This window comes from Nicotiana tomentosiformis, chromosome 4 (genome assembly GCF_000390325.3).
Source record: "Nicotiana tomentosiformis chromosome 4, ASM39032v3, whole genome shotgun sequence".
NCBI classification, from domain to species: domain Eukaryota; kingdom Viridiplantae; phylum Streptophyta; class Magnoliopsida; order Solanales; family Solanaceae; genus Nicotiana; species Nicotiana tomentosiformis.
The window spans coordinates 24,978,534-25,002,649 of record NC_090815.1 but is presented as its reverse complement, the minus strand read 5'-3'; the positions used below and the strand labels follow the sequence as shown (position 1 = coordinate 25,002,649).

At 39.9% G+C, this 24,116-nt stretch overlaps 1 protein-coding gene across 1 annotated transcript; it reads left to right on the top strand.

Annotated features, from left to right (window-relative positions):
- The first annotated feature begins 20,091 nt into the window (after positions 1-20,091).
- LOC138909383 (KNR4/SMI1 homolog) lies at positions 20,092-20,511 on the top strand. The gene has a single exon (XM_070200578.1). The coding sequence runs from the start codon at positions 20,092-20,094 to the stop codon at positions 20,509-20,511; it is 420 nt and encodes a 139-aa protein (XP_070056679.1).
- The last annotated feature ends 3,605 nt before the right edge of the window (positions 20,512-24,116 follow it).

Genomic DNA, 24,116 nt, shown 5'->3' with positions numbered 1-24,116 from the left:
GGATGTACATGTTGAGATTGTTGTGATATTAAGGTTATTTGCGGTTGTGATTCTCATGATACATTTTATGTTAGGACGGTTATTGTTGTTTCTTAAATTACTTCATCGTGTTTTGATCGTATTTGGTTAACCGTCAGTATTCTAATAAGGTAACAATATTGACTTCTTGTGTGAGTCATACATTTTACGTGATATGTTGTGTTGCCTCAATATGCCAAATTTGCACCTCTGTTGTTTCTTGATAAATTGATCGTCAAGGTGAATTTATGTGCACGGGGTCATTAACTTATATCCTATTGAGTTGTTGATAATTTAGTGGATTCAAATGAAAGAATTCTTAAAGTGATTCACTTGTGTATCTTTCAAAACTAAAACTCGTATCTCATTCGGCGTTTTACTAATTTAAATGGTTATTACACTTTTACTTTAATTGGCTTCCCAAATTTACTCATCACCTTATTGTTGTGTAATTTACTTAAAAGTTGTTATCACACTTTATTTTAACAAATTCTATATTTAACTCACTCAATTTAATTGATGTTTTACTCTGCTTAAATACGATATTGTGCTTCATCTCATTTATTTCTAAAACTAAGCTCATATGATACTCTATTTGCACAACCTATCCTTTATTTTACTTTATTTGAATCCTAAATTAGGCTTAATATCTCATTTGATGCTTTACTTTATTCAAGTTTGATTTGTGCTTAATTGTGTTTAAATTATTCATCGATCATCTTAGCTGATATTGACACGGATACTATGTACATGGTAGCACGTGGATTTTGCCGTGCGAAAGTGATTTGGAAAATATTGGCACAAGGTGTCATGTGTGTAAGGTTTGGAAGTTGTGACTTATGATCTAGGATTACGAGATGTGGTACTTGGGTAATTCTTGTTGAAATTCGTGTATTAGGAGTGATTTGATTGACTGAGTTGTCATCGGTTTCTCTTTCTTGAACACATTCATATTTCGCCTGTACCTCGGCTATGTTGTTGCTTAATTACCTGGTTGTTCTCGTTGCCATACACGCTCCCCTTATTTTCACTGTTGATTGTGATTTGAAATCTTTCTGCTATTGGCCTTATATTGAGATTCTTTCCTTGTTAGCTTTATGTCATATCCTGCACAGTTTTACATGTCCGGTAGGTATCTTGACCTGGCCTCGTCATTACTCTACCGAGGTTAGGCTTGATACTTACTGGGTACCACTCTGGTGTACTTATGCTACGTTTCTGCACATTTTTGTGCAGAACCAGGTACTTCGGATCGAATTGGTTTTGAGACTTATGCTTGTGCGGCTGGAGACTTCAAGGTACACCTGTTGGACGTTCTCATGCTCAGTAGTCACCTTCTGTTGTATTTATTTCCATTATTTCTTATTATTTCGGAACAATGATATATTCATTATATATAGTTACTCTTAGAAAGTCTTATGACTTGTACTACCGATTTTGGGATTATGTAACTGTTGTGGGTTTAGCTAAATTGTTACAGATATTACTTAAGGTGTAATAGTTAAATTAGTCAAACAGAGTTGTACCCGTAATTATTTATCATTGAAATTATTTTTCCTTTATTTTTGGTGCTTGCAGTTTATTTTTTGTATCCCAAAAAGTTATTGCAAATAAGTTGGTACGCCCAGTGGGACCGGTTCTACCTTTCATATTTTTCTCTTGCAAATCAAAAACTATAATTTTTAAAATCAACTACTTCGATGACCTTTAGAAAGAGTAATGATGTTCCATGCAAGGACAATATCGTCGCTGCATCTGCTAATCTCAGTGATGCTAGCCCAATCACTCGACCTATGTCCAATGCTAGTGTTTTGAATGGATCTGATTATTATCAACCTGTGTTCGAAATAAATTTCTGTAAAAATAAAACAAAAATAAAAATAGAAACAGAGATAGAAACAAAAAAATTAAAAGTTCTGAGCCCAACAGAAAACTGTGTTTCCTTAAAGAATTTAATCCCATCATTATTACCCAAGGTTATTGGATTAATTTTTTCCAGGATAAAACAGAATAACTATTCTGTAATACTGTCAATAGAAATTACAGAACTTCGTCGAACTCAATAAACGACAGTAAACCACACTAATGCTTACGTTTCTCTTTGAAAAAGAATGCAGCAATGCAAAGAAAAGATGGGAGAATATAAGCAGATTTTCTGTTGTTCAATGTCTGAAAAATGAGGCTATTCTTCTATATTTATAGCAAAGAATTGGGGTTTCAACAGGTGCCAAGATACATGTTCGTTTGAGAAGGTGTCTATTCGTCAGAAATTAAATTTCTATTAGGAGCGAATTTGACCATTGGGAAAATTACCGCCACGAATTTTGAATTAAAATTTTTGCAAAAGTATCATAAAAAGAAAATAAATAACGGAAAAATGGGAAATAAATTTGGTCTAAACCATTTATCAATCAATCATATCAATTGACCGAAACCGAAACTGAAACTGAAACTGAAACCAAATCCGAAATCGAAATCGAATTCGAATACGAAGTCGAAGACGAGCGAGCAACGACAATGATGGCGTGAGCCACCACTTCTTCTCAACTCTTTTAAGAGATAGAAGATGTGCTTCTTTATATAAGAACAAGAATTTTTCCATTTTCCGATGAGGGACAAAGTGCCTTGTAAAAGGAACACTTTAAATCTTTTGTTTTCCTCCAAATATTTTGCCTCCATTTCCCTTTCATACCTCTTTATTTATTAGATAAGAAACCCAACAATCCCCCACATGAACGGGGAATGGCTATCTGAAAATATGGATGCATAAAAAAACTGTGTGATTTACAAGCAATGATTAATCGCATTTGGATAAGTAGGTTTCCCTTTGATCTTTTCGTATAATGAACTTATATCGAATATATTCGGTCAATTGGTAGATTTAATATTTTTGAACCGTCGAACTTTGATATATACCTAGAAAGCCATAAATCACACAATCAACCCTTTAACTGTCTTTGAGTCTCACTGTTGTGTTCGTTTCAGCCATGAACACCGTCTGGTTCATAAGTGCGTAATGAACTGGCCTTACAGATTTTCTACTTGAAGTGGCTTACACTTCACACTTATATAGGTGATTCTTAAACGTGTTATCCCGTAGATACGTTATTTGATATATTCCGTATCAAATTTAGAAACCATTAAAAAGCCTTAATGCTTTATCCTTGATACTGAACATTGTCTTCATCACGAGAGTGGATCAACGTTTTATTTGACAAAGTTGAACCGTCATTAATGACTTTGTTTGATTTCCTTCAACCTAGAATTGGGATCTCCACTAGGTAGAGTTACCACTACAATGACTTATCCTCGGCCACAGTCTCATTCCCTTTGATGATTTATCAACAACTTCTCTAGTTAGGCATTTTGTAATAGGATCCGACACATTATCTTTTGACTTTACGTAGTCAACTGTTATAATCCGCTAGAGAGTAGTTGTCTAATGGTGTTATGTCTTCGCCTTAAGTGATGAGATTTTATGTTATACATAACGCTCCCAGCTCTTCTTATTACTGCTTGTCAATCGCAATATATGCATATAGAAGCTACTGGTTTGAGCCAAAATGGAATATCTTCCAAGAAATTCCGGAGCGATTCAGCTTCTTCTATAGCCTTATCTAAAGCTATAAACTCAGACTCCATTGTACAACGAGCGACGCACGTTTGTTTGGATGATTTTGAAGACACTTCTCCTCCATTAATGGAAAAAACATATCCACTGTTTCTGATTATCCAGTTTGCATCACTATATCCTTCAATTACCGAAGGATACTTATTGTAGTGCAAAGCATAATCTTATGTATGTTTTAGTGTAACGACCCGACCGGTCGTTTTGAACATTTGTACTTCGCTCGGTTGTTTGACTTGTATGAATTGTCGATTTTGGTTTTCAAGGAATTTCGGAACCGAATTGGAAGAAAGAATTTTATTATTGAAGCTTTAAATTGGGAGAGTTGAACAAAATTTGACTTTTTAGCATTTGACCTCGGATTGGAATTCTGATGGTTTCATTAGCTTCGTTAGGTGATTTTGGACTTAAGAGCGCATTCGGAATGTGATTTGGAGGTCCGTAGTGGAATTTGGCTTGAATTGACGAAATTGGAAATTTGATAATTTTTGGTCGGCAGTGGAAAATTTGATATCAGGTTCAGAATGGAATTCCGAAAGTTGGAGTAGGTTTGTAGTGTCATTTGTAACGTGTGTGCAAAATTTGAGATCATTCGGACGTGGTTTGGTTGGTTTCGACATCGGTTGTCAAATTTGGAAGTTGTAGAAGTTCTTAGGCTTGAATGCGAGGGTAATTTGGTGTTTCGATGTTGTTTTGAGTGATTCGAAGGTTCAAGTAAGTTTGTATGTTGATATATGACTTGTTGGTATTTTTGGTTGAGGTCCCGAGGGCCTCGGGGTGATTCCGAGTGGTTAGCGGATTTGTCGAAGTTGGAAAATGCAACTGAAGCTGCTACTTCTGCTATTTTTGCACCTGCGGAAGAAAAAGCCGTAGGTACGAGGTCGCTGATGCATTTGGGGAAGCCACAGATGCGAAAATGGAAGGCCAAGGCTGGGAATGCAGGTGTGAAGAACTGGCCGCATCTGCGAGCCCGCAGGTGCGAGGCCTTGAGCGCAGATGTAGAAAGGAAGAGTTGGGCCGGTTTCGCAGGAGCGGAAGTGTTACGCAGGTGCACGCCCGCAGGTGTGGAACCTGGGGTCGCAGGTGCAGAATTGAGGGCTTAAGTGGTTCTCGCATGTGCGAGGATTCGACCGCAGGTGCGGTCCCGCAGGAGCGGACATATGGCCGCAGGTGCGATTGTGCTGGGCAGAAAAGCCCCAGCTTGTGTGTTTTGCCTTCATTTTTTCATTTTTGGATTTGAGAAACTCGGGAGGGAGGCGACTTTTTGAAGGTTTTCAAGGAGCAATGTTGGGGTAAGTGATTCTAACCCATAATGGTATACATTTCGTGAATTTATGGCCTTGTTCATCATTAATTAGTACGATTTTGGAGTGAAAGTAGGGGGTTAGGGCTTGGGATTTTTTTAAGAGCTTAATTTAAGGATTTGAGAGACCAAATGATGTCGGATTTGGATAAATTTTATATGCACGGACTCGTGAGTGAATGGGCTTTCTAGTTTTTTAAATTTTTTCGGATTTTGAGACGTGGGCCCGGGGTCCGGATTTGAGCCAATTTCGGGTTTTGGTCTAATTTTATAGCTTTTCTTGTGAAATTCATTCCATTAGCATATATTGATGGTATTGGGAGCATTTGGAGGCCGAGTCGAGAGTCAAGAGCATTGCGGGGTAGAGATTTGACCGGTTTGAGGTAAGTAACGATTGTAAATCTAGTCCTGAAGGTATGAAACCCCGAATTTTGTATCATTCTACTATTTTGAGGTGACACACATGCTAGGTGACGGGCATGTGGGCATGCACTGTTGGTGATTGTGACTTGGTCCGTCCCATAGCAACTGTAAAGTTGCATACTTTGTTGAAACTATATGACACTTATATGTTTGAGAAAGAGTTAATGTAAATTGGGTTGAATGCAATGTTTGGGCCTTGTGCCAGTGCTGTTTGGACCCTTAGGGGCATTTTCTTACTATCCTCTCACTGTTTTCGATTCAAAATCTATACTCAGTCATGGTTATACTTGTTTACTGCATAACATAGTTTTTTATTACTTGATTTTGATGCATATAAATGTTGTTTTGGGATGAGCACCCTGTTTTTACTGAAATGCCTGAGTGGCTTGAGAGGTTTATGACTGAGTGAGACCGAGGGCCTGATTTGTGACTAAAACATATTGCATATTTATGGGATCGGGCTGCACACCGCAGCATGTTGCATATTTATGGGATCGGGCTGTACGCCGCAGCATGTTTGATATAGGCCGAGGGCCTGAGTGATTATGCCATGATTTAGCTTGATATAGCGCTTGGGCTGAAGGAGCCCCTCCGGAGTCTGTACACACCCCAGTAAGCGCAGGTACCTACTGAGTGTGGGTGTCGAGTGCTGAGTGATTGGGAGGCATGAGTGATTGTGAGGTATGCCCGAGTGGCAAGAGTGATTGTGAGGTATGCCCGAGTGGCACGAGTGACTATGAGTTTTGCCCGAGGGGCTGTTTATGATTTCATCATTTTTGCTCACCTTTGAATTGAGCCTTTGTTTGAAAAACTGTTGAAAAATATCTTTAAATGATTTTACTGGAACCGGGTTTAAACGAGATGATTTGATTCACACTAATTTTTAAAGCATGTTGTACTTTACTGAATTTTTGTGATATGAACTTGATATGCTTTATTGCTCGTCACTACTACTCAGTCTTTATTTATTATTGTTACTTAATGAGTTGGCGTACTCACGTTACTCCATGCACCTTGTATGCAGATCCAGGTGTAACTGGACACAGTAGCGGTTGTTGATTATTCTGGTTGCAGATTTTCTCGGGGATAGCGAGGTAGCTTCCTGGTGATTGCAGCCCCTGACCTTCTCCCTCTTATCTTCCTTTAGTTGTATTTAGCTATTTCCCAGGCTGAGTTAGCCTTAATATTGTTAGACAGATTGTAGTAGATGATCATGACTAGTGACACCCCGATGTCAGGCTTCTCTTTTCTGTATTTTTGTTTTGATTTGAACTCCTTTACAAAGGATTTTAAGCTAAATAGCCTTGGAATTATCCTTGAAATAAAAAATATCGGTTTGTTTTTTAATGAGTCGGCTTGCCTAGTTCCACGATAGGCGCCACCATGACAGGTTAGGTTTTGGGTCGTGATAGATTGGTATCAGTGCCTAGGTTACATAGGTCTCACGAGTCATGAGCGAGTTTAGTAGAGTCTTGCGGATCGGTACGGAGACGTCTGTACTTATCTTCGAGAAGCTGCAGAACCCTTAGGAAAAAAATTCATTTTCTTGTATTCTATCGTGCGGAATTGATTTAGCTTGGAATATAACTACTTGAATTCCTTCCACATATTCGTATGTGCACATGAGCGCTTGGTATTAGTTGTGCATCACCGACTTGTGATTTTATGTACGAGGTTCAAGATGTGTGTTCTGTGTTTTGGTGATGGGCCAGTCTGGATGACTTAAGGCCAGGTTTAGACCGCAGCTTAGGCTCGGTAGCTTCAGTTGTAACCTGTACATTTGGACTCATATGTCCGGTAATGTCCCTACGAGTGGAACTTTTGGCTCGATGAGCGGTGGAATGGCTTAGTGGTGAGTATGATGTATCTGCGGAAGGTGTTAAGACGATGTGAATGTGACGAGAAGTGTTTTCTTGAAATGTAAAGGAAGGCCATTGGGCATTTGATTTTCATTTTAATGTGACGTACGGTCTCGAGTGTGAATGTTTTGAAGGATCTATTCACAATGTTAATTCTAGAACAAATTAAATTCTCATGTCTGTCAATGAGTTTGGACTCAAGAAAAGTAAGTGGTTGGGTAATGGTGGTGCGAATGGGTATTTTGATGTTGATGGCTCGAGAAAGATAATCTTAGAAGAGACTTAGAGTTGGTAGCATTCTATTGGTTCTGGTACGACAAAGATGCATTTCGAGTTGATGCAACAATTGGGCAACAAGGAATGAGGGAAGACATGACGGGAAGCGTTTCGCGGTGGTTGAAGTACTAGCGGGTCAAGTAGGAGAAGTAGAGGTTGAGAAGTTTCTTAAAGGAGATGATTTAACCGAAGTAAGAATAGCAGATTAGCATATGAATTCACTGGTAGGGTAGTCATGCGCCTTGAGAAAGGATAGAATGGTTTGAAATCGTGTTAGTATGTGATTTGGCCTACAGACTCTATTTGGAGTGATGGTTACTGTACAAAGGAAGATTTAATATGGCAGAAAAGAGTGTGTTTGAAATGAAGAGAGGCGTGAAGATCTGATTATCGTGTCAGGTGCAATATGACTTGAGTTCGAAAGGTATTGTTGAACGTACAATTGATGTCAATAGGGAAAGTGCAGACTTATACAAATGGTGGGCGAGCATGAACTCAGGAGAATTTACGGATTTCAGCATGTGTGATTGTGGCTGGCGATTCAGAATGTTTATGAGAAGCTTAACAAAAGACTTAGAGAAGTCTAGCGGGTTAACGGTGCGAGATCTTGGCAATTGAGAAGGAGAAACCCTTGCGGGTTCTAATTTTATATAATTGCAGCTTGAGGCTAAGTGGGGGAGTCTGCTATCGACGAGTTGATTGCATAATTATGTGTCATATTAGTTTCGGTTTGGGGTATACTGGTGAATCAGTTCTGACTTGTAGAGGTCGAGATCGAGGATGACTCGGGTAAAGGAATTTCTGGACACAAGTTGTATTACACTCTATGGTTATAGGAGGACCATAAAAATAATTGAGTGGTTATTCACCAAGAATGTAGGGTACATGGAGCGGGAATTTTCTCGAATGCGTAGGAGTGTGGATTACTCTTTATTTCCTGTGGGTATTGGTGTGCTAATAGGGCACATGTCGTTTCGGTCCGTTTGGTCGGTTAATTCGAGAATTGAGTAGAGTGGATAACTCTAAAGAATGGTTCTAATGGATTCAAGATTTATATGTAGCGATTTGGAATTTTCAAGATTTATATATATGGCTAGAAAACTGGGAGTTGCATTGAACGGTGTCGAGACTCGTGGCATTTTATATCATTGTGAATTATGCATTTCAGTATCAAAAAGGTAAAGGTAACAGTTTTAGGTTCACATAAAGTCTCTTTGGAGTAAGCATTTTTTGTCGTGGTACCTATGGGATACATAAAAAGGGAATTCAGCGGCTTAGAAGCCTTAGGGCGGTGTGATTCTGTGCTAGAGTTCATGGGGCAAGTTTTAGTTAAGGATAGTAGTATTCTAACAAGGAAAAAGTAGCAATTTGAAGGCAAATTGGAAAAGACTTGGAGAAATAGGACATCTTGGTTATGTGCAAATAGGTTTCAAAATGTTCATGATGGTTTCTACCATGGTTTGAACCGGATATTTTCTACCGATGTATGAAACGTGTTGTGTGTTATGATTTCTTCCTAGAAAGGAGCAAGAAAGAGGTTTCTGATTTAATAAGGTATGTAATTTGCTAGTGACTCAGAGTTGTTAATGGGATTCTTATGCTTATCACACGATGGCATAATAGATGTGGTGTTGTACGGGAATAAGATTTACATGTACAAGGTCACAATTCAGTTTTGAAGGGAAGGACAAAAATTCTTAGGCAGCATGGACGGTTTTCGATGACTAGGTAAATGATATTACTATTTGGTATGTCTTGATGAGAGTGTACATTTTAGAAGGGGTGTGGCTTTAGATTGTATTGATGTGTCATGTCACTAGAGTGGTCGTGTTGGATGAGATGAGGTCATTGGGCCTAGTATGAATGCTATCGGATTTGATTGTGGTATAATTGGGAGGATAATATCGGAAGTCGGCTTTGAAATTGGCTATAGTTCTTGTAGAAGAAAAGAGAGCTCCATGACCTGTTGGTCTAATGAATGGTTATGAATTCTGTATGTTTCTTTCATCATCGGCAGTGTACGAAGGTTTTAGAACAAGGTTTTGTCTGATATGAGGTTTATTACCGGCACTTGGTTGATTTGGGTCGATACTGTGATTAGAAATCATTGCTTCGAGCATTCGAGCTATGCGGTATTTGAATTTGAGTATTTGAGTTATGGTTACGGCTTTTGGTACAGCTTGTTCAGACTTATACGGTATATAGATGCGAACTTCTGATCTTATAAGAAATTTCGGATGTCGGAAATTTGATTCGAAGGCTTGTGGGCTAGGTTGAATTGAGAAATTTCAATTATGTTGTGCTATCGGACATGTATGGGATAGGGTGACGTGGGATAACCCCCGGGTATGTGCATGTGAAAGTTACACAGCGATTTAATGGCTTTTGGAACAACCCTAGGAACGTTCGAGGATGAACGTATGTTTAAGTGGAGGAGGATAAAACGACCCGACCAGTCGTTTTGAACATTTGCACTTCACTCGGTTGTTTGAAGGCATGAGTAGCTCTGTATGATGTACTTTGACTTGTGTGAATCGTCGGTTTTGGTTTGCAGGTATTTCAGAACCGAATTGGAAGGAAGAATTTTATTGTTAAAGCTTTATATTGGGAGAGTTGACCAAATTTGACTTTTTAACATTTGACCTCGGATTGGAATTCTGATGTTTCCATTAGCTTCGTTAGGTTATTTTGGACTTAGGAGCGTATTCAGAATGTGATTTGGAGGTCCGTAGTGGAATTAGGCTTGAATTGGCGAAATTGGAAATTTGGCCATTTTTGGTCGGCAGTGAAAATTTTGATATCGGGGTCAGAATGGAATTCCGGAAGTTGGAGCAGGTTGGTAGTGTCATTTGTGACGTGTGTGCAAAATTTGAGGTCATTCGGACGTGGTTTGGTTGGTTTCGGCATCGGTTGTCGAATTTGGAAGTTTTAAAAGTTCTTAGGCTTGAATCCGAGGGTAATTTGGTGTTTCGATGTTGTTTTGAGTGATTCGAAGTTTTGACTAAGTTTGTATGTTGATATATGACTTGTTGGTATTTTTGGTTGAGGTCTCGAGGGCCTCGGGGTGATTTCGGGTGGTTAGTGGATTTGTCGAAGTTGGAAAATGCAACTGAAGCTACTGCTTCTGCTATTTTCGCACCTGCGGAAGGAAGAGCCGCAGGTGCGTTTGGGGAAGCCGTAGATGCGAAAATGGAATGCCAAGGCTGGGAACGCATGTGCGAAGAATTGGCCGCATCTGCGAGCCTGCAGGTGCGAGTCCTTGAGCGCAGATGCAGAAAGGAAGAGTTGGGCCGATTTTGTAGGAGCGGAAGTGTTACGCAGGTGCGCGCCCATAGGTGCGGAACATGGGGTCGCAGGTGCGGAATTGAAGGCTTAAGTGGTTCTCGCAGATGCGAGGATTCGACCGCAGGTGCGGTTTCGCAGGAGCGGACATATGGCCGCAGGTGCGATTGTGCTGGGCAGAAAAGCCCCAGCTCGTGTGTTTTGCCTTCATTTTTCCATTTTTGGATTTGAGAAACTCGGGAGGGAGGCGATTTTTCGAAGGTTTTCAAGGAGCAACGTTGGGGTAAGTGATTCTAACCCATAATGGTATAAATTTCGTGAATCTATGGCCTTGTTCATCATTAATTAGTAGGATTTTGGAGTGAAAGTAGGGGGTTAGGGCTTGGGATTTTTTTAAGAGTTTAATTTAAGGATTTGAGGGACCAAATGATGTCGGGTTTGGATAAATTTCGCATGTACGGACTCCTGAGTGAATGGGCTTTCTAGTTTTGTAAATTTTTTTGGATTTCGAGACGTGGGCCCGGGGTCCGGGTTTGAGCCAATTTTGGGTTTTAGTTTAATTTTTGTAGCTTTTCTTGTGGAATTCATTCCATTAGCATATATTGATGGTATTGTACTGATTGTGAATAGATTCGGAGTATTTGGAAGCCGATTCGAGAGGCAAAAGCATTGCGGGGTAGAGATTTGACAAGTTTGAGGTAAGTAACGATTGTAAATCTTGTCCTGAGGGTATGAAACCCCGGATTTTGTATCATTCTACTATTTTGAGGTGACGCACATGCTAGGTGATGGGTGTGTGGGCGTGCACTGTTAGGGATTGTGACTCGGTCCATCCCATAGCAACTGTAAAGTTTCATACTTTGTTGAAACTATATGATACTTATATGTTTGACAAAACATTTCTGTAAATTGGACTGAATGCCATGTTTGGGCCTTGTGCCAGTGCTGTTTGGACCCTTAGGGGCCTCTTCTTACTATCCTCTCACTGTTTTCAATTGAAAATCTATACCTAGTCATGTTTATACCTGTTTACTGCATAACACAATTTTTTATTACTTGATTTTGATGCATATAAATGTTGTTTTGGGCTGAGCACCCTGTTTTTACTGAAATGCCTGAGTAGTTTGAGAGGTTTATGACTGAGTGAGGCCGAGGGCCTGATTTGTGAGGATATTTATGGAATCGGGCTGCACGCCGTAGCATGTTTGATATAGGCCGAGGGCCTGAGTGATTATGCCATGATTTGGCTTGATATAACGCTTGGGCTGAAGGAGCCCCTCCAGAGTCTGTACACACCCCCAGTGAGCGCAGGTACCTACTGAGTGCGAGTGCCGAGTGCTAAGTGATTGGGAGGCATGAGTGATTGTGAGGTATGCCCGAGTGGCAAGAGTGATTGTGAGGTATTCCCGAGTGGCAAGAGTGATTGTGAGGTATGCCCGAGTGTCACGAGTGACTGTGAGTTTTGCCCGAGGGGCTGTTTATGATTTCATCATTTTTTCTCACCTTTGCATTGAGCCTTTGTTTGAAAAACTGTTGAAAAATATCTTTAAATGATTTTTTACTAGAACTGGGTTTAAACGAGATGATTTGATTCAAACACTGATTTTTAAAGCATGTTGTACTTTACTGAATTTTTGTGATATGAACTTGATATGCTTTATTGGTCGTCACTACTGCTCAGTCTTTATTTATTGTTGTTACTTACCGAGTTAGCGTACTCACGTTACTCCCTGTACCTTGTGTGCAGATCCAGGTGTAGCTAGACACAATAGTGGTTGTTGATTATTCTGGTTGCAGATTTTCTCGGGGATATCAAGTTAGCTTGCCTGGCGATCACAGCCCCTGCCCTTCTCCCTCTTATTTTCCTTTAGTTATATTTAGCTATTTCTCAGGCTGAGTTAGCCTTAATATTGTTAGACAGATTGTAGTAGATACTCATGACTAGTGTCACCCTGATGTCAGGCTTCTCTTTTTCGCATTTTTGTTTTGATTTGAACTCCTTTGCAAAGATTTTTAAGCTAAATAGCTTTGGAATTATCCTTGAAATAAAAAATATCGGTTTGTTTTGAAATGATTCGACTTGCCTAGTTCCACGATAGGCGCCATCACGACAGGTTAGGTTTTGGGTCGTGACATTTAGATACCCCAAAATTGAGTTTTATTGACATCCAATGAATTTGGTTAGGATTACTTGTGTGACAAATCAGTTTGCTTATTACACAAGCTAAGTCGTGTACAATTCTTGATGTACATCAAACTTCCCAACACTCTAGCATAATCTAGTTGAGATATGCTCTGGCCTAAATTCTTTGTAAGAGCAAAATTTACATCAATCGGGGTCTTTGCACCTTGAAATCTAAATACTTGAATTTTTCAAGTACCATTATAATGTAATAAGATTCAGATAATTCCAGACCTTAAGGAGTCCTATGCTTTTTAATTCCTAGAATTAAATCAACAACTCCTAAGTCTTTCATATCAAACTTGCTAGCAAGCAAACACTTAGTAGCATTTATATCCGCAATGTCATTGCTCATTTTTAATATATCATCAACATATAAATATACATTGACTATGTGATTTGCAGCATTTTTAATGTAAACACATTTATCACACTCATTAATCTTAAACCCATTTGCCAATATTATTTGGTCAAATTTCGCATGCCATTGTTTGGGTGCTTGTTTCAATCCATAAAGTAACTTAAAAAGTCGGCATGCCTTCTTTTGTTTTTCGGGAACCACGAATCCCTCAGGTTGTTACATATAAATTTCTTCCTCCAAATCTCCATTTAAGAAGGCTGTCTTCACATCCAACTGATGGATTTCAAGGCCATACATGATGACTAATGCTATTAACATCCGAATAGATATAATCCTCGTTACCGGCGAGTATGTATCAAAGTAATCAAGAACTTCTCGTTGTCTAAACCATTTGACAACTAATCTTGCCTTATATTTGTCAATAGTACCATCAACTTTCATTTTTATTTTGAAAATCCACTTAAAACCCAAAGGTTTATTTCCTTGAGGAAGATCAACCAATTCCCAAGTATTATTACTTAATATGGATTCTATCTCACTATTGGCTGTCTTTTTCTAATATTGTACTTTCGAAGAAGGCATGGTTTCTTTAAACGTTCTCATTTTCCAACAAGAATGTAAGAGAATATGGTCCAAAGGAAGTAGTTGTCCTTTAACATTTACTATGTCTTGGATTTTTCTCATTAAACGTACTTTCCTTTGCTTCATCTCGAGGGTGCTTATATTTTTCACTAGACGACTCACATTCCTTTTTACACAGATAAATATTCTCAAAAAAACTCAACATTATCTAATTCGATTACTATATTAATATGAATTTAGAATTTTTTGATTTTATGAAACAAAAAATGATATAACTTACTATTTGTTGCATATCCTATGAAAACACAGTCAACGATTTTATGTCCAATTTTTATCCTTTTGGGTTTAGGAACTTGCACTTTAGTCAAACAACACACACTTTAAAATATTTTAAGTTGGATTTTCTTCCTTCTCATTGTTCATATGTAATGGATTGCGTTTTGCTATAGGGAACTTGATTGAGTATTCGGTTAGCTATAAGAATAGCTTCCCCTCACAAGTTCTGGGGTAAATCAGAAGTTATCGACAAGGCATTGATCATCTCTTTTAACATTCTATTCTTTCTTTTCGCAATTCCATTAGATTGCGTTAATTAAGGGGCAGTTGTTTAGTGAATAATATCATATTCCAAACATATTTCTTCTAAAAGGAGATTCATATTTTTTACCGCTATCACTTCTTATCATTTTGTTTAATTGCGTTTCAACTTTATTTTTGTTTTCTTGAATATATCAATTGATTCATCTTTACTAATAAATAAGTAAACATGACAATATCTATTACTGTTGTCAATAAAAGTTATGAAATACTTTTTCCCATCGCGAGATGATATTGAATTCATGTCGCAAATATCTGTGTGAATTAAGTCTACATGATTTGAATTCCTGTTAACCGACTTATAAGGATGTTTGACATACTTAAATTCCACACATATTTGACATTTCGAATTATTGCATTCAAATTTAGGCAATACTTCCAAATTAACTATTTTTCTTATAGTTTTGAAGTTAACGTGACCTAAACGTGCATGCCATAAATTACTTGACTCAAGTAAGTAATAAAAAACTTGAACTTTATTGATATCAATAGCTATTGCATTCAACTTGAAAAGACCCTTAGTTAGAAAACATTTTCCTACATACACAATATTCTTACTTATCACAAGTAGTTCAGAAACAAACACACACTTAAATCCATTCTTGACAAGAAGTCCAACAGAGACAAATTCTTGCGAATTTCAGGAACATGGAGAACATTGTTTAGAGTCACAACTTTTTTCAAAGTCATCTTCAAAGATATCTTTCCAACTCCTTCAATTTTGGTTGTTGCGGAGTTTCCCATAAAGATAGTCTCGTTGGATTCTACGGGAACATAAGAGGCAAATAACTCTTTGTTAGCACAAACATCGAGAGTGGCTCCAGACTCAAGTTGCATTCAGATAACCTAGCATATAAGTCCTCCATTTCCTCATTATTTTCAACCATGTTTGCTTGACTCTTCTTCTTGTCCTTCTTTGGTGTACGACAGTCCACAACCTTAAGTCTAACCTTTCCACAGTTATGGCAATTACCTTTAAACTTCTTCTTGCTCGGGTAATTCTTTGGTCTTGGCGGCTTCTTTCTTTTTTTGTTGCTTGTAGAAGCTTTCTCAACAATATTTGCTCTCACTATTGTTGATTTTTTACGGGACTTCTTTTTAGCAGGCTTGTTGTCCTATTCAATTTGTAGACGAACAATAAGGTCTTCAAGTGTCATATCCTTGCGCTTATGTTTCAAGTAATTTTTAAAGTCATTCCACAACGGATGCAGCTTTTCAATAAATGCCGCAACTTAAAGCGCTTCATTTATGACCATACTTTCAGCAAGGAGGTCATGAACAATAACTTGTAGTTCTTGGACTTGAGTTATGACATACCTTTCCATCAACCATTTTAAACTCCAAAAATTTGGCCGCCACAAACTTCTTAAGTCTAGCATCTTCAGTCTTGCACTTCTCTTCAATAGCATTCCACAACTCTCTTGATATTTTCATGACGCTATAAACATTGTACAAGTCTTCTACCAAGCAACTCAAAATATAATTTTTTCACAAAAAGTCAGAATGCTTCCATGCTTCCATGACCACAAATCGCTCATTATCAGGAGTTCCTTCTGCTAAGACCGAAACGTCCTCATTAATAAATTGTTGCAAACTGAGCATGGTCAGAAAATAGTGTAAACTTTTATGTAAAAGAAAATGACATAATCAGAATTAGTAAGTCGGTGAAGTTTTTATATCTTCAAACCAAATACAAAACGTGGAGTAGAAAATCCGACAATTTTAATCTCCAAAAATGGAAGTAGAAAATCACAAGGATTTAATTTTCCAAAACAGAATATAAGATAAACACAGTGTAAAATTTAAATTCCTTAATCCTGTTATCAACCTGTATTCCAAAATACTTTCTGCAAAAATAAAACGAAAATAGACAATAAATAGAAACAAAAAAATTAAAAGTTCTGAGCCTAGCAGAAAACTGTATTTCTTAAGGAATTTAGTCCCGTCACTGTTGCCCAAGGTTATTGGATTAATTCCTCACAAAATAGAACGAAAATATTATTCTATAATACTGGCAATAAAAATTACAGAATTTCGTCGAACTCAATAAACTGCAGTAAACCACACTGATGCTTACATTTTTTTTTAAAAAGAATGCAGAAATGCAAAGAAGAGGGGAGAATATAAGAAGATATTCTGTTGTTCAGTGTCTTAAATATGAGGCTAATCCTCTGTATTTATACCCAACGATTTGAGTGCCAAGATACTTGTTCGTTTGAGAAGGTGTTTGTTCGCCAGAAATTAAATTTCTCTTAGGCGCGAATTGACCGTTGGAAAAATTAACCATCGCGAATTTTGAATTAAAAATTTGCTAACCCGAACAACGGATAGAGTTGAATTTATACGTAATTCTAAGGATACGTGGTATAACTTGGCACAAATCTAAAAGTAAGTAGAAATATATTGAGTATTGACTGTATAAAGAGTGAAATACAAACCAACTGAGTGGAAAACAGTTTATAAACAAGCAAGATGAATCAATATATAAAGCCCAAAAAAGGATAATCTCTATATGAATATCAATATGTTTTTCTCTGTGAATAATATGAGAGTGTATGAATGCCTTAATGTTGGATGTATCTGCAAAAATAGTAGCTATCCCTCTTATAGTGGAGGGATCCTACTTAAGATATAATTAAAAATACATAATGGGGATCCCATGATAGATCAGCTTTTCTCTAATTCCCGCCGAGATTCTCTCCCTTAGTGCGGCTGTAACGGCTCTTGTCTCTTGGCTCGATCTTGGTCGGATTTGGTATTGGTCGATTTCCAGATTTAGAGCTCGATATTAACTCGAGCTACATATTGGCTCGAGCTTGATATTTACTCGGGGCTCGGTATCGATTCGGGCTCGATATTGGTCGGTCTCTGGCTTTTAAGCTTGATGACACCGCTTCACATCATAGTTCGATTTGGACTCGAGCTCGATAATGACTTCGAGCTCGGTATTTGATCGGTCCCGAAAATTTGAGCTTGGGAACCTGGATTCAGATCTTATTTTGATATTATGAAGATGACCTTTGCTCCATTATGTTCTAATCTTTGACTAATAATTCGACGGTTGAAATCGATTTTGACCGTATACAGATAGTCCCCTCATTTCTAGGGAAGAATGTGGCAAGAAACGACATGATTTTCCAACGGTATGACCAAATATACACTGACGTTTGCATCGAGCCCGACCATGACGTACATGATAGATGTCCCGTCGGTTCAGTTACCAAGGCATTAAATGCATGTCAGATGATGGTCGGCCATTGCTGATATTGAACCATCATTGCCAACCCTATAAATAGCTCTTGTTATTACCATTTTTTACTTTTACATCTCCAATTTCCAAATCTTCCAAGTTCTTTTTCGCATCTTCTGAGTTCTTCATCTGTAAATCTGTGATTTTCACTGCAAAATCTCTTTTCAAAAAATCAAATCTTTATCTTCTCTTTCTATTTTCAATCTTCACATCTAAATGGCGAAAACATCAAAAACCATTCCCCAAAAAAAAAGTGCTTCTTCTTCGCGGCCTGCCGGCGACAAAACACCGGTGGAGCGACGACTTAAGGAGTGCATTCCCGGGGGGTGTGTTCTCACTTTCGATTTTAAGATTGATAAAGCCTTGTCGGTTCCCAGTTGATGTAAGCCAGTATCGAGGTATATATGCTCGATAACTAAGGGACACCTTGAGCAGGTAAGGAAAGATTCTAACTGGGAGGAAAAAAGAAGTGGTGATCTCGGCTCCCGAAGAAGATATTACCACCTATGTGGAAGAGTTTTTAAGTGTTTATACTTACCCTTTCACATTGGGCCCTCTTAACCCCGTTATCATTGGCTTTTATCGCCAGTACCAAATAATCCTAGGCCAATTTCACCCTTCCTTTCGGCGAATCATTATTCTGCTCCGATTTTTTGTGAGCAGAGTCAAAGGGATGCCTTTCACCCTCGACCACCTCATCAGGTTATATAGCCCTCGCCTCTATCGAGGTGGGTTAATAAAACTACAACGCCGATCTAACAAAGTACTATTCTCGAGCATAGACGAGGATACGGACCGAGGTTGGATGAGCCGATTTGTTCGAATGAAGACTTCCGACCTTATCCCGACCGAGAATATGCCGTTTCCCGAGAGATGGAATATGAAGCATAAGTATAATTCTACTGTTATCTCATATTGTTTTGCTCCTTCGTTTCTTTCTCACCGATATCCTTTTCCGTGATGTAGCGGTTACTTGGATACGTGATGCAATTCCTAACCTTAAGATCTGTGTACGGGACCTGGCCTCGACCTCTACATATGCCGAGTGCTCGTGGCGCAATTTATCAAAGGGCCGATGGGAGGTCAAAACTCATGGTAATCTTCTTTCCCACGTCTTTGTTGGCTTTGTAAAGCGTTTCTTACTTAGTTTCTTTTTATATAGGCGTTGGCAAAGAAGCTGTTATGAGGCCTTTATCTGGTGAGGAGGAGACCTCGATTCCGTTACCGAAACTGGTGAAGGAAAAAAAGAGGAAAAAGATCTCGACCTAAGAGGATCCGGAACCTAAGAAGAGGGTGGTTCGTAAGCCGAGGAAGAATATTATCCTCCTGACCGAGGAGTCTGTTCGGCGTCTTCGGGATGAAGATGAAGAATAAGAAGAAGAAGAATAAAATGATGGGTCTATACTAGTGGCCCGAGTGAAGAAAACCATCGATGCCCCAAAGGCAGCTGGGTCGATGGCGGTTGATGAGGCTCCATCTCGAACAGAGGGGATATCGGAAAAGGACTCCGACAAAGTCCCCGAGTCGTTGGAGATCGAGGATGCCTCCCACCGAAGTCAAAAAACAGTGGGTATATCTGAAGGGGACGGTCCTGCAGCTCTTCGAACTGAGGAGAATGCCCCAAGTGACTCGCTTGGGGCTATAGTAATCGGAGACTCGCCTACTCTCCCTATTTTTTTTGAAGGGGCAATTCGGGAAGCCCGAGCTTTGGGGACCCTCGAGGTAGACGAGGCCCATGAGGGAGAGGACCCCTTTCATGATTTGTTTACCGGTATCGAGGATGCTGCTGGCCCGAGTGATGCGTCAGGTCTTTTCTTCGAGGTTCAAATAGTCCTGAATCGGGTAAGTCTCGATTCCCTTTGTTGATGTCATGTTTTTCCATTTTCTGCCTAACTTTTTCTCTTTTTCATATAGGCTTTAGCTCTTCATCAAGAGGAGTTTTTCAAGTCTCGGGCAGAGCTGAGCTGACGTGCGGTCGACTTCCGAGGGCTTTCGGAGGAGAGAAATGCCCTCAAACTTCTTAGTGGGCAGAGAGAGAGGAAGAGATCAAAGATCTTCGAGCCGAGTTGGCCAAGGCTCACCAAGATCGAACAGACCTGATTGAGCAGGTAATGAAAATTTTAAAAGCTCATGGGCTCGACTCGGGAACAATGGCTAATATTTCAATCTCACAGCTGCAACAGAAGATCAAGAGGATCGAGCGGTTTTGTGAGGAGGTCGACATGATAAAGGCAGAGTCCTTGGGATGGAAAGAAGGTATGGACCGTCTTGCTGCAGAGAAAGAGACTGCTCGAGCCCAATTATCATCGGCCTAAAGTCAACTTCAAGACATGAAGGAGAAGAGCTCGGCTCAAGCAAGAAAAATAGAGGAGCTCGAAGCTCATTTGGCTTCTGAATTTTCCAAGGCTGAGAAATCAAAAGCCGAGGTGGATGCAATCGTGGACGTCTATCGGGCCGATGCTGAAGCCGCCCAAGTACAAGCGAGTGAGGCAGCTGAGACCGCTCAAACTCGAGCATATTGGGTTGCCGAACTCGCCAAATGCCAATATCGGAGGGAAACCCTCGAGGAGATCCATGCTCGAGGTTTTGATCTTACCGAAGAGATAATAAAGGCTAAAGAACTTGAAACTGATGCTGGAGCCTTGGCTTCCGATGATGATGATGACAATGATGAGAGCATAAGTGGGTCTGAGAGTGGGGAGGAGCCCGATGGAGAAGAGACTGCCCCCGGAGACAACCAGGAAACTTAGGGTTTTTTCCATTTTGATTTTTTATGTAGGGTCCTGATCGGACGTTGTAAATATTCTTATATATATAAAAAGATCTTTTCCTTTCCCGACTTGTCTCTGTTTTATTCTCTGCCTTGTGAAGATTTTGTTTCATTCATGCCTTATGAAAGTTTTCATAAGATCGAGGCTTTAGGTAATTTGATCGAAGTTGGACCTTGTGGTTTTTATAACCGAGTGAGTGTTTGCTCGAACTCGAAGTGAGAGTAGCCCTTAGGCATAATAGTTTGTTTGCTCAAACTCGAAGTAAAAGTAGCCCTTAGGCTTAGTTGTCGAGTGAGTGTTTGCTCCAACTCGAAGTAATGTAGCCCGCAGGCTTTGTAGTCGAGTGAGTGTTGGATCGAACTCGAAATAATGTAGCCATTGGGCTTGATAGTCGAGTGAGTGTTTGCTCGAACTCAAAGTAAGAGTAGACCTTAGGCTTAATCGTCGAGTGAGTGTTTGCTCAAACTCAAAGTAATGTAGCCCGTAGGCTTTATGGTCGAGTGAGTGCTTGCTCGAACTCGAAGTAATAGTAGCCCTTAGGCTTAACAGTCGAGTGAGTGATTTCTCAAACTCGAAGTAATGTAGCCCGTAGGACTTGATGGTCGAGTGAGTGTTTGCTCAAACTCGAAGTAAGAGTAGCCCTTAGGCTTAATAGTCGAGTGAGTGTTTGCTCGAACTCGAAGTAATGTATCCCGTAGGCTTTATGGTCAAGTGAGTGCTTTCTCGAACTCGAAGTAAGAGTAGTCCTTAGGCTCAATAGTCGAGTGAGTGATTGCTCAAATTTGAGGTAAAAGTAGCCCTTAGGCTTAATAGTCGAGTGAGTGATTACTCGAACTCGAAGTAAGAGTAGCCCTTAGGCTTAATAGTCGAGTGAGTGTTTGCTCGAACTCGAAGTAATGTAGCCCGTAGGCTTTATGGTCGAGTGAGTGCTTGCTCGAACTCGAAGTAAGAGTAGCCCTTAGGCTTAATAGTCGAGTAAGTGATTGCTCGAACTCAAGGTAAAAGTAGCCCTTAGGCTTAATAGTCGAGTGAGTGATTGCTCGAACTCGAAGTAACATAATGTAGGACTTGATGGTTGAGTGAGTATTTGCTCGAACTCGAAGTAAGAGTATCCCTTAGGCTTAATAGTCGAGTGAGTGTTTGCTCGAACTCAAAGTAATGTAGCCCGTAGGCTTTATGGTCGAGTGAGTGCTTGCTCGAACTCAAAGTAAGAGTAGCCCTTAGGCTTAGTTTTCAAGTGAGTGATTACTCGAACTCCAAGTAATGTAGCCTGTAGGCTTTATGGTCGAGTGAGTGCTTGCTCGGACTCGAAGTAAGAGTAGCCCTTAGGCTTAATAGTCGAGTGAGTGATTGCTCGAACTCGAAGTAACGTAGCCCGTAGGTTTTTATGGTCGAGTGAGTATTTGCTCGAACTCAAAGTAATGAGTAGCCCTTAGGCTTATGTGGGGTTTGATGTCGTTGATTTTTCGGTTGGCAGTCCCCGATTTAAGGGGTAATTGTCGGCCCTTAAGCCTGTTTGCATAATAGATCACGAAATAGAGGATAGATTTTGAGATATGAGATATTGGTAAAGAAGAAATTTATCTTTATGTCATTATACATGTGTTCATGTTTTGTACCAGGGATCGAGCAAACTACACAAGCATGGTTTGTTTTGACCATTTGGTTCTTACAATTTTTCCTATCGAAACCCTGTTGTCATGAAGTAACTTCCTTGCATCGAACTTGATAATCGAACTTGATATATTCGAGGGTAATCCCCCCCCCCCCCCCAGTATTCGAGGTTGATTGTAAAGAGGCCCCGGATACTGTTGAATTGTTCTAAGTTAGCACGATCAATGGTTGCCTCGTCTTTGATGAATGCATATTTGACCTCGGACTGGGGCCTTCTTTTTTGTTTTACCAGGTGAAATTTTGGGTCCAAGCTTAGCTTATGAGTGGTGATTCCTGGTGGGATCCCTGTCATGTCAATATGGGACCAAGCGAATTAGTCTATGTTAGCTATAAGAAATTGAATAAGCTTTCTCCTGAGCTCAGGATCTAAACCCGTGCCCAAGTATACCTTTCGTTCGGGCAGATATTCGATTAGTATGACTTGCTATAGTTCTTCGACCGTTTATTGGGTAGCGTCAGAATCATCGGGGATCACGAAGGATCGAGGGACCCCATGTTCATCATCTTCGTCAGTCTTCTGATTCTCTAATTGGGTCGAAGCTGACATTTGTGATTGCTATTTGGTATTCCGTTCCTCATTCGAATCCGATCCTTTTGCTGATGATAATGATGATATCGGAATCACTTCATCGACGAAAAACATTTCTTTTCCGTCCGGTTGCTCCCCGTAGACCATTTTGATTCCCTCCGATGTAGGGAACTTCAAAACCTGGTGGAGGGTCGAGGGTACATCCCTTATATTGTGGATCCACAGTCTTTCTAACAGGGCGTTGTATCTCATATCGCCTTCGATCATGTGGAACTTCGTTTCTTGGATGGTCCCGGCCATGTTAACTGGCAGGATTATTTCGCCCTTAGTAGTTTCACATGCCATATTGAATCCGTTTAGTACCAAGGTTGCGGGCACGACCTGGTCCTGTAGACCGAGTTGCTCTACGACCCTCGATCGAATGATGTTGGCCGAACTACCTGGATCAATTAACACACGTTTAACTTGAGTTTTATTCATAAGTACAGATATTACCAGTGCATCGTTATGTGGTTGCATGATTCCTTCCGTGTCTTCGTTATTAAAGGACAAGGTTCCTTCAGGGGTGTAATCCTAAGTCCGGGATTGCTTTTCTCTTACAATCGACATCATAGTGCGTTTAAGCACCGGCCCCTGGGGGGTATCGATCCCACCAATGATCATGTGGATGATGTGTTATGGATCTTCTTGTTCGTTTTGTCTACTGAAATTCCTATTTTTGAAATGGATTTTGGCCCTGTCACTTAAAAATTCTCGAAGGTGCCCTTTATTGAATAACCGGGCTACCTCCTCTCTCAATTGCCTGCAATCTTCCGTTCGGTGGCCATGAATGCCATGATACTTGCACATTTGATTGGGATTCCTCTGGGCATGATCGGTCTGCAAGGGTCGAGGCCATTTAGTATCTTTGATGCATCTGATAGCCGACACGATGGCAGATGTATCGATGCTGAAGTTATACTTTGATAACTGCGGTGCTTCTTTAGGTACGGTATGCCTGTCAAACCCATTCCTGTTCATCAGCTCCCAAGACCCTTGGCCTCGATCACTTCTCCTTTCACCTCGTACGGTGTTGCGTGAAGGTTCGCTACCTCTACGATCTCCGTTATACGGCCGATATCGATCCTTGTTTGACCTTGGTTCTCGGTCGATGTCCCTTTTAATAACGGACCTAGACCCCAACTAGTCGTCTTCAACTCTGATCTTCGATTGATATTGATTGTGTACATAGGCCCAAGTAATAGCCGGGTACTCGATCAAATTCTGCTTCAACTATCGTGAAGCCATCCAGCTCCGCTCGTTCAGTCCATGAGTGAAAGCTTGTACCACCCAATTGTCAGTGACTAGTGGTAGATCCATTCGTTCCATTTGGAAATGAGAT

Coding starts and splice junctions, on each gene's coding strand:
- LOC138909383 (XM_070200578.1), top strand. CDS start 20,092: ATGAAGGAGAAGAGCTCGGCTCAAGCAAGAAAAATAGAGGAGCTCGAA.